This window comes from Ostrea edulis, chromosome 2 (genome assembly GCF_947568905.1).
Source record: "Ostrea edulis chromosome 2, xbOstEdul1.1, whole genome shotgun sequence".
Classification (NCBI taxonomy): Eukaryota; Metazoa; Mollusca; class Bivalvia; order Ostreida; family Ostreidae; genus Ostrea; species Ostrea edulis.
The window spans coordinates 49,951,775-49,963,840 of record NC_079165.1 but is presented as its reverse complement, the minus strand read 5'-3'; the positions used below and the strand labels follow the sequence as shown (position 1 = coordinate 49,963,840).

The 12,066-nt window shown below is 34.2% G+C and overlaps 1 protein-coding gene across 7 annotated transcripts in view; it reads right to left on the bottom strand.

The window, feature by feature from the left end:
* LOC125679490 (putative polypeptide N-acetylgalactosaminyltransferase 10) overlaps nucleotides 1-12,066 on the bottom strand; it is a 213,698-nt gene that overhangs the window by 58,620 nt on the left and 143,012 nt on the right. For 2 of the 7 annotated variants that reach the window (XM_056154410.1, XM_056154409.1), the window contains exon 13: nucleotides 2,028-10,271. The exons of the other annotated variants lie outside the window; for them this stretch is intronic. In XM_056154410.1, the coding sequence (XP_056010385.1) occupies nucleotides 10,107-10,271 (165 nt within the window). In that variant the 3' untranslated portion in view covers nucleotides 2,028-10,106. Of the gene's footprint in view, nucleotides 1-2,027; nucleotides 10,272-12,066 lie in introns of those variants that run through there. 7 annotated transcript variants of the gene reach the window in all.

Below are 12,066 nucleotides of genomic sequence, written 5' to 3'. Positions count from 1 at the left end.
ATGATTGAAAATATGTAAATAAATTCTCATTTCAATGGTTGTACATCTTCTGTCATTTAATGTTAGATGGGAGATATCGTTCAAATAAGTAGATTACTTTTTAGAATCAAGATACAGTGTACACTATATTTGATATCGAAATAAATGAGTGGAAAAAAGAAAATAAAAGCAAATTCAAACTTTGCTCATCAATTTCTGTAAGAAATAATGCATTGTTTGAATTTAAAGTACACAAGATCTCCTTCCTTTTATTCTATATCCTTCTGAAACAGATACGTTACTGTTACCCACTTATGTATAATGGGTATTTGAGAAGTTAGTGGCCAAATATCTTTCCCATTCAAATGTTATACTGACAGTGTACTATCTACGTCATGATTTGAAATACATTTTAGGTTTCTGGAGGTCACTTATTTTGAACTATCGTAATTGGAATATGATGCATCAAGAAAAAATAGCTTGCCAATTTTCTCTTCGTATTTGATATTCGTATTTTCAGGTGAAATATAATGCTTAGGTATTGACATGCATATGTAAGGAAATCTATGTTTATGCACATACTTGAAAAATTAATAACTTTTCCTATGGCCTTAATAGATATTGAATGTCTGGACAGATTAAAACCCTACCCCCATCACGTTTCTGTTGTTTTTATTGTCTGGACTTGGTTATTTGACATAACTTATCTCGGCAAAGAGTAGCAGTAAAAATTTCCCATTCATACCGAAATGATCTCAAGATATTCATTTTTTGAAAAAATTATGAAAGAACGCTGTAACCAAAACTTTATTTTTCATTATTTTCAAAATGGAATTTTACACTTTAGTGGAGAATGCACCTACTATTCAAGTCTTTGGTACGTTCACATTTGGAATACGCAAGTAGCGTCTGGTTATCATACAAGAAAAAAAGACATCGAGGCAGTTGAAAATGTACAGAAAAGAGCAACAAAAATGTTACCCCTGATGAAAAACTTAGGTTAAAGTTGCCAACACTAAAATTTCGTCGTATGAGAGGGGACAAGATTGAAACATTCGAGATACTAAATGGAATTTATGACAAGAGAGTAACATCAGGAATGTTTGAACAAAGCTATAATGATATAACTAGAGGAAATTCAATGAAAATAAGGAAACAAAGAAGTAGATTAGACCTCCGTAAATTCAGCTTCACAAACAGAGTTGTGGACATTTGGAAATCTTTACCCGAAAATGTAATCACATCAAAGAAAGTGCATCAATTCGAAAATAGACTTGACAAATTCTGGGAGAACCGAGATATGTTATTTGATTACACAGCTGAATACAACTACACCGGAAGAACGATGGCACAAAAAAGGTTAGAAGAAGAGCTGCATATAGATACCAAATGGACCTGCGTGCAGAAACTACCTAAGGTAACTTAAGGTAAGGTATGTATTTAAATTACCCGCCGATAAGAAAGTGGCCATTGAAGTTTAATTTATGACGTCACACCGTCTATTCCGGTTTATTTCATCAGCAGCAAGTGTAAACATGACAAGTCACGAACCGTTAAGTTTGGAGCCGTATAAATTTGAGCCCGTTCTTTCGCAAGAAGAATTTGAGAAAAGAAGATGTTCAGTCGAGTCGCAGACTAGGCAGACGGTACACATTCTTCATACAAATGTCTCGAACCGCATCTTGTCATTACGCAAATGATGAATCCACAGTTTACATAGTCTTTTCTTTTCAAATGACTTGGTTGAGTCGTGAATTTCGAAAAAATAAGCCTTTCCACATCTCCCCTTCGCATTCGTGTAATTAACTGCTTGCCAGGAAGACATCAACTTATTTATTCATAAGATCTACCACATGCACATCTTTGATGATCTCGCCTTCGGCTCAGGTGAGCTTAAAATATATATGCCAAAGTATTTGATATTGATGTACTTCATTACACTCAAAATATGTTGTTGATCCGACAGCCTTGCTTCCATTACATTTTGCATGGTTTTCTGGTAGACAATTAAGCTCTTTAAAAAATACTTAGCAAATCCAAAGACTTCACAATTCATAGAATTTTTATTCCTCCCATTGATTGACTATAATACTTTATATCTGAAATTTTATAATCTTCTAAACACACTTTATATACCTTTTATATATAAAACAAGCATTCTGAGAATATTGCATGGCAAGACAGTCCCCTACCGGTTGCAAAAATTACTGTATCACAACAATATTCAAAGTTCATTATGTAGGTTATGGTAAAAGGGAAAATTGGGGAACCAGGATAGGAATGGTTGGAAATCAACTTCTATTCGAGTAGAGATTAGACCTAGAGAAAGACAAATTTATAATTAGCATTAGGTCTTTAACCAGTTAGTCAATAAACTGTGACATGTAGGTGATCATGAATAATTTAGCTACATTGTGGTATTACTATGCTAGAAGTTTTTATAAGTGTATAGTACTCTTATCTACAAAAATAAGAAACTTGGATGTAAACTAACAATTCATGTTATTTTTCTAAATCAAAAGGGCCATAACTTAATGAAAAATAAACGGACTGAGACAAAATTTGAACTTGATCTGTAACTTAATTGTTATAGCAAACCAATGTACCAAATATCAAACGAATATCTGCAAGCACTAAAAGTCTAGAAAACTGACAATTCATGCTATTTTTCTAAATCCTAGGGCCATAACTTAGTCAACAAGAGGCCCATGGGCCTAGAATCGCTCTTCTGATACATTGTTGAACAGACAAAAATTCTCACTAACCAAGATTCATCAATTAACAAAGTTTGATGATGTTCAGTTAAATAGTACCTGAAAATTTAAATGTAAATGTCCAAAAGTAGCTCACATTGACCTACTTTTGGTCGACACACTGAAGACTCAAGATGCATCAACTGACAAGTCAAATAGTATTCAAATATAGCCGTCAAATTCCAAAAGAAGGCCACAGTGACCTACTTTTTGGTCGACACACTCCAAAGACTCAAGATGCATCAACTGACAAAGTTTGATAATTGAAGTCATATAGTATCTGAAATATTCAGATAAAAACGTCAAATTCCAAAAGTAGGTCACAGTGACCTACTTTTTGGTCGACACACACTGAAGACTCAAGACCCATCAACTGACAAAGTTTGATGATTGTAAGTCAAATAGTATCTGAAATATTCAAATCTAGCCGTCAAAATTCAAAAATAGGTCACGGTGACCTACTTTTTCGTCAACACACTCTGAAGACTCAACATGCATCAACTGACAAAGTTTGATAATTGTAAGTCAAATAGTATCTGAAATATTCAAATGTAGCTGTCAAATTCCAAAACTAGGTCACGGTGACCTACTTTTTAGTCAACAAACTATGAAGACTCAAGATGCATCAACTGACAAAGTTTGATGATCCTAGCTTTCATAGTGTCCAAAATATGCATCTAAAATTGAAAATGTGAAATTTGAATGTCTGAAAAATTCAAAATGTAGGTCACAGTGACCTACTTTTTTAAAATAAATATGTTTTGAGGCCTCTAGACGCATCAGCTTGCAAGGTTTGATGATTCTAAACCTCTCGGTATCTGAAATAACCTAAAATGTATTCATAAATGATAAGCCATAAAATTCAGAAAGTAGGTCATGGTGACATACTTTTCACATGATGCAGTTCAAGGTCCCATGATCCATCAACTAACAACTTTTGATGATCATAAGCTCAAAAGTGTCCAAGATTTGTATCAAAATCCTTTTAATAATAATTACTGGTGAAATTCAAAACGTAGGTCACCATGACCTACTTTTGAGACAACATGATATTAGGTCCTAAGATGCATCAACTGACAAAATTTGATGATCCTAGTTCTTATACTTAGAAAAATATCAAAGTTTTAACAAAACAAAATTTAAGGTCAACTTTGAAGTGACCTTGATATCACACCCTTTGCCCCAGGATGATGCCTTGAACAATTTTTTATCTACAACCTATCCTCATCCTTATGCATAAGTTTGGTGATAATTTGCAAAGTGGTTCTTGAGAAGAAGATTTTTTTAGCAACCACTACTTTTGTTTGCATTTTCCTAATTATCTCCCCTTGTTAAAAGGTCACAACCCTAGTTTTAGTACAAATGAAAGCCCTTGGGCCAAGGATACCCTGTGACAAATTTGACAAAAATTGGCCAAGGGGTTCTTGAGATATAGCCCTTTTCCCAAAAAGTTGACGCACACCGCACGCCAGACATATGGCCATATGATTAGCTCTTTGAGCCTTCGGCTCAGAAGAGCTAAAAATCAATGGACCAAGACCAAGACAAAATTAAAAAGCAATGTACCAAATATTAAATGAATATTTGCAAGCACAACAACAAAAAAAACAAACAAGAGGCCCAAGCCCACCTGAGTCACCTTGTCCCATATCTGAAGACTTTCCATATATATTTGCATGCAAAACCTTAATCCCTATTGTGGTCTCAGCCTACCCCTGAAGGCCATGCTTTTTACAAACTTGAATCTGCTTTATGTCAGAAAGCTATCATGTAAATGTCAACTTCTTTGGCCCAATGGTTCTTGAGATTTTCCCTGTATATTTGTATGTAAAACTTTGATTCCCTATTGTAGCCCCAACCAACCCCCGAAGGCCATGGTTTCTGCACTATTTCAGGAACCTCTCATGTAAATGTCAGTTCTTCTGGCCCATGATTCTTGAGAAGATTTTATCTATTTATTCCTATATAAAACTTTGATCTCCTATTGTGACCCCAACCTAACCCCAGGGGACATGATTTGAATGAAATTGAATCTGCACTACCGTATATACTCGCCTATAAGTAAGATTTTTGGAAGTCAATTTTGGTCCAAAACTCCATGTTCGACTTATAGGCGCGTCCTAAGAAGATTGGTATTTTTCTGTGCGGCGTAATGTAGTATTTTTTTAACAACTCCGACGATTATCATGGACTACCACACAAATGATTATTGTTCACAAATATCTAGACATATTGTATTGTTTATGTATTTTAAAATTATGTATAAAGTACAAGTATTTACATATTTTTATCTAGTTAAAAATTATTTAAATACCAGTAACTAATACTTCCAATTCGACTACTCTATCGATTATCGGTAAAATTGAATTACGAACCCGATTTAATATTGAAATATTCATATGTATACCGGCTGAAATATATTTCATAAAAGATTGAATATTGTTAACAGATAATTTAGATCATCATTCTTGACTCTTCAAAACTCTATTGTTGATACAATGAATTATCCTGGAATCCCACAATAACAGTGTTTGCGAGGCATGTGCCACTAAGTAAACACGGTGTCAGGTACTGGTAATTAGGAGACCAAAATTGCTTAGGTAAACAAGGGATTATTGTCCAAAATAGATCAAGGGTTGCGTTTAAACCCCAAACAGATATGGCTTGGATATTGCGCACCACGTAATTATTAATTTTTCAAAATAGTTTTTGAAACATAGGTAAAAACACTAGAGCATTGACTTGAAATTGTCAGCCGATTCTGACAAAAATTTGTACCGACTTATAAACGAGTCAATGGCAAATTCCTACAAAATAACCTTAAAAAATACAACCGACTTATAGGCAGACCGACTTATAGGCGAGTATATATGGTATGTCAGGAAGCTTTCATGTAAATTTCAACTTTTCTGGTGGTTCTTGAGAAGAAAATTTTAAATGACCCCCACCTTATTTTTGCATTTTTGATTATCTCCCCTTTGAAAGGGGCATGGTCCTTCATTTGAACAAACTTGAAAGCCTTTCACCCAAGGATGCTTATGGCCAAGTTTGGTTGAAATTGGTCAAGTGGTTCTGGAAAAAAGTCAAAAATGTAAAAAGTTTACAGACAGACAGACAACAGGCGATCAGAAAAGCTCACTTGAGCTTTCAGCTCAGGTGAGATAAAAATTGGTCAATTTTGGGCAGTTTTGCAACAACAACAAAATTACAATTTATGTCCCCATTGTTCCAAAGATCCTTCATATGAAATTTAAAAAGAATTGGAATGAAAGTTATCAAGAAGAAAAATTTCTATTATTCACACATTTAATAACTGACCATTTTGGCCCTGCCCTAATATCAAAACCCCTACCCCTGCGATCATCAAATTCATAATTTTGGTAAAGGACTACCTGTTCTTTCTAAATATCTATTTACTTTCAATATAGTATCAACAGCACTAAAGAAGATGTTATTGAAGTGTTTTACAAGTGGCTCCACTCTTTTCCCCACGCTGTTTTTGGCTATATTTAGCTCTAAAACTTCATAGTTATTTCGGATTTCAAACATTTCGGTTGAGCATCACTGAAGAGACATTATTTGTCGAAATGCGCATCTGGTGCATCAAAATTGGTACCGTAAAAGTTTTACATATAAACACTACATGTATATACCAAGTTTGGCCCCACCCTGGGGTCAGAACCCATATCCTGGGGATCATGAAATTTACAATTTATGTAGAGGCCTTCCTGCTCAACATTACCATGCATAAACACTATATACCAAGTTTCTTCCTGCCCTGAGGTCAGAACCCCTACCCCAGGGATCATGAAATTTACAATTTGGTAGAGGCCTTCCTGCTCTACATCACTATGCATTTAGTCTTTCTTACACATGTGTGGTTCTTGAGAAGATTTTTAAAAATTGGTCAATTTTTGCCCCACCCCTAGTCCCTCAGGAGTTCTGAAATTTGCTATTTATCTCCCTCTTGTCCCAAAGATGCTTCATACCAAAGAAAAGAATTGGACATGTAGTTATGAAGAAGTTAAAAATGTTCAATTGTTAACGCACGACAGACGATGACAACCCATTGCAATAGGTCACCTGAGTTTACTCGGATGGCCTAAAAAAGTGCGGAAAACTGAACTGATGGACAGACAGACAGACGGAGAGCAAACCTAAAGTCCCCTTCAACTTCGTCGGTAGGAGACTAATAAACACTAGCAATTCAACCTACTAAATTCCAACAAAAATATACCCCTCAAATGTGAAACACACTATGAGTACTAACAAGTCTGGCACATACAAACACTAGAAATAATATTCCTATCATCAAAATGTAAGTTTCATCATGTTCAATTCTACATGCACAAGCATGATGTATGTTTAAAGTCTCTCTTATCAATATACAGCATCAAAAATGATATGCAGTTTGTGGAAAATATACTTGTAAAGCAAATACCTTGTGAAAGTTAATACACATGTACCAGTAAATAAAACCAGAAGAGCTAAGTACAAATTTACATATACATGTACTACACCAAACATATGTATTGAATCATATACAAGTATCATTAGTTACATAGTCATTTATGATCGGGTATGAGATGAAATTTATTAACTAGGTATCATCCGGTAACTGGTCAATAAATGACCATGTAAGGAATTTAGCCCTCTGATGGCCACATGCTGATATGTATCATTCTTCCTTCTTGTGACTGACGTAAACTAATCATTAGCCAGCATGTAAAAGAACAAGATGTGTTTGTGAAACACTGATGCCCCAGTATGGCAGCAAAGTAATTATGGTACCTAAAGAAAGGCCTTGTCACAAGGAATACACATGTGAAATATGAAAGCCTTATCTCTAACCTTCAAAAGTTATAGCATAGGTTAAAATCTGTCAAAAGAAGATCAAATTCCAAGGTGAAAGTCACAAGCTCAAAAGTTCTGATACCAAAAGAAAGGTCTTGTCACAAGGAATATACATGTGAAATATGAAAGCCATATTACCATCCTTTTAAAAGTTATGGGTAAGGTTAAAGTTTTTGTGGACAAATATGCAGACACACCAAAAATTACAATTACAGCATATACAAGTATTACAGCATATATCTGTACTGTACTATCATATAATTAGTCAGCATATACAAACATTATATCATATAAATGTATTACACCATAATATGTACATGTATTACACCACAATATATTCTATCAACAGGCATAAATACGAAATAATGGTGTCTTCTTCCTGATATTTTTTTTTCAACCTCAAAACTTTTCAAATAATATTAATATCACACTTGACAATGTAATGGGATATTACATATATAAAATTTATTCAACAAATTTAAATAAAAAAAAAAGTTGTGAGACACAAATCATTTTAAAACTATTGGTATTGCTGAATTACAATGGACATTTCAACAGACAAAAACAGCATGTATAATCCAAAAAGGGAAATATTCTTGAAAGCCAATATTATCCAGAAAGCTCCATCATTGTATAAAATATAATATTGCTGTAGTTTTTAACATAAAATACACCTCTTTGTTGAGAAAAGATAAAGGCTTCATTTGTTGCATACTCAGTGGAATGTAAGAATTCATGTTAATCAAGATTACAAGATATCAGTAATTGACACACAATTTTAATTCAGAGATATATCATGATATCGTAATGAGGCATCAATCAACTTAAAAGCAAGGTGTTGTGAAATGACAAACCTGGAATGATACTAATCTTATTTTCAACAATATTAACCATACATGGGGGTGGACAGTGGAGTTCATCTCTCTTTCCTCCACCCCGTTCCCTTCTCATTATCTTCCCTCTTTTTTACTCTGTTCATCCTCACATAAATCTTTAAAGAAGAAAAAGAATGGAGACATAAACAACTGTGTCAACATATCCTCACTGAACAATTTCTGAATGATAGAGGTGTGGGGTTGTGTTCACACTGTATTCCTTCTATATCACTGCGAATCAAATACACATATCAGAAAGATATAAAATTTCACAAATTGCAATATATACATCAATTATATTTCAAAGCAATTGGTTGATAACAACAGATGCAATGCATCAAATAACTCACATATTTCTCTTCCTTCTTTATAAAAATGGACACACATGCAAACATACATAAATACCTATAGATAAGAGAAATTGTCAAGGTGCAAATTTCATGTTGAATTAGTGCTACACAGATATAATACTGCTTCTTATGGATGATTAAATGTACACATACAAGTTTACAAGTAAATATCATTCATTTTTATTACTTAACATTGTGTCATTTGGACTTTTTAACCCATTTTGCATGGGATATGACTCCAGTCATAGTCTGCCATTTCGTATGGGATACAACTCCAAAGGTAGTATACACACACTGTTATTCAGATGCTTGAAACAAAGTTGTACAAAAAGTTTAAAAGAAAATGTTTTTAGGAATTGGACCTTGGGAAATTTCAGCTGCTCATGGATATTTATAAAAGAAACTAGATTTTCATTTTTGGTGGGAAATTAGAGAAGAAACAAAGAAAATGATGTATCAGTTAACAAAACCAAGTCAAATTGAATGGCAGCAAGGGATGTAGACTTGAGCGAAGGCAGCGATACTGACTCCAATTATGATGAAACAAATGATGCATTTGCAGCAAATTTTATGAAGTTCATTTTGATAATATAAATGACCCCCTAGCGCAAACATCCGTGCATCAAAAGGACCCCATTGGAAATAAGCTTTCGAGCTTAATGGGTTATCCTTGGTATCTTATGTATGTATGTTTGTATGTATGTATATACCGAATAAACATTTATTTTATTTATTTTTGGAGACTTTGATGACTGGGTTTTGGACATTTTTACAGGAGATGAAGAATTCACAGGCTTTCAAAATCGATTGTTTTCATCAGGTTTCACCCTTCTAAAAAATAACTAAATGAGCAACTAACTATACATTAATGGACAGTAAAAAGTATAAGCTTTCTGAATATATATACTTTTATATGCATTGGAATAAAGATAAGAGAATCATTAGCATAATCATCAACATGCATCAGACTGCCCAGCTTATTACAGCAGCAGGAGGGAAGCTCCTTGTTCTGGTGATAACAGCATCAGAGTTGGTCTCAGTGCAAAATGGGTTAAAACATTTTTTACAGCCTCTGAACGAATTTGTAAATTTTGAAATCCATAAACTAACCTAAAAAAAATTTGGCCTAACTACCTTTAGCTTGCAGCATGTGGCCTTAATGGGGCTGATTACATCAGAAAACATGTCCTCACTATCAGTTAAATAAACAAAATTTCATAGGTTTACATATATCTGACATGCTGATTGGTCCCATTGACCAAATGATTAACAGAACCATTAACAAAGCACCAAGATTATGTTGCTTTCCATTCTTTACGAACGTCATCTTCATGGATATGTTCCACCTTCCACCTCTGAGTCTTAGAGTCTTTATCACAAGGATTCATGAATAATTCATGACTGCCTGTATCACAGTCTAAACACTGATTACTGATCACATGGAAAATTTGTTGTGTATCCTGCAAAATTGAAATAAAAAGTTTAATAACTTTTTTTCCTTCTTATAAGGACTCAACAAGTTAAATTTTTTAAAATAAAAAAATGAGAGGCTCATGGGCCTCACCTGAGTCACTTTGCCCTATATTTAAAGATTTTCACTACATTACATATTTGCATGTAAAATTTTGATTCCTATTGTGGCCCCAACACACTGGGGGGGGGGGGGGGGATTTTTTTTACAAATTAGAATCTGCACTATGTCAAGAAGCTTTTATGTAAATGTCAACTTCTCCCACCCAGTGGCTCTTGAGAAGATTTTTCCTATATATTTCCATGTAACATTTTGATCCCAAATTGTGGCCCAACCCTAACCCTGGGGGCAATAATATTTACAAACTTGAATCTGTACTATGACAAGAAGTTTTCATGTACATAATATGTAAATATAAATTTTCTGGCCCAGTGGTTCTTGAGAAGATTTTAAAATATTTCCCCAATATATTTGCATGTAAAACTTTGGCCCCACCCTATCCCCGGGGGCAATGATTTTAACAAACTTGATCATATCAGGATGCTTTCATGTAAATGTAAACTTTTATAGCCCAGTTGGTTCTTGAGAAGATTTTAAAAGATTTCCCTATATATTTGTATGTAAAACTTTGATTCCCTATTGTGGGCCCCATCCTATCCCCCCTGAGGGGGGAGGGGGGGGGGGAGAGCATGATTTTAACAAACTTTAATCTGCACTATGTCAGAAAGCTATCATGTAAATTTCAGCTCTTCTGGCTCAGTGGTTCTTGAGAAGATTTTTAAATGACTTCACTATATTTTTGTGATTATTTCCCCTTTGAAGGGGCATGGCCCTTCATTTGACGAAACTTGAAAGTCCTTCATTCAAGGATGCTTTTGGCAAAGTTTGGTTGAAATTTGCCCAGTGGTTCTGGAGAAGAAGTTTAAAATGTGAAAAGTTTACAGACTGACAGAAAGACGGAGACAATTAATGGACAATAGCTAGGTGATCAGAAAAGCTCACTTGAGTTTTCAGCTCAGGTTAGCTAAAAATCAATGGACCAAAACAAAATTCAAATTTCACTTGTAACTTGTTATGGAAAAGAAATGTACCAAATATGAAAATTTAATAAATATCTGCAAGAATAGAGAAATAAGAGGCCCACAGACTTTATCAGTCATCTGAGTACTAGTGAAAAAGTGTCACTACTTCTAAAGCCTATGAAATTTAGAAAAAAATTCCTGTTCTGAATATCTTAGGTAAATTCTAATGTTTACCAACAGTATAAATCAAGATGTTCTTAAAACTTCAATGCCCTCAAAAGTGCATACACTGATGAGAGGCTTTATATACACTGTAATATGATAGGTGTATTAACATTAAAACATTATTGATTGATTGAATATTGTTTAACGTCCCTTTCGAGAATATTGTGGTTCTTGAGAAGATTTTTAAATGACTCCACCCTATTTTTGCATTCTTGGGATTATCGCCCTTTTGAAGGAGGCATGACCCTTCATTAGAACAAACTAGAATCCCCTTCACCCAAGAAAGCCTGGTGTCAAGTTTGGTTGAAATTAGTCCAGTGGTTCTGGAGAAGAAGTTTTTAAAAGTCATCAATGTATTTTCACTATTTTGCTATTATCTCCCTTTGGAGAAGGGCATGGTCCTTCATTTAAACAAACTTGAATCCCCTTCACCCAAGGATGTTTTGTGCCAAGTTTGGTTAAAATTGGCTCAGTGTTTCTGGAGAGGAAGATTTTTAAAAGTTGTTAATGTATTTCACTATTTTGTCATTTTCTCCT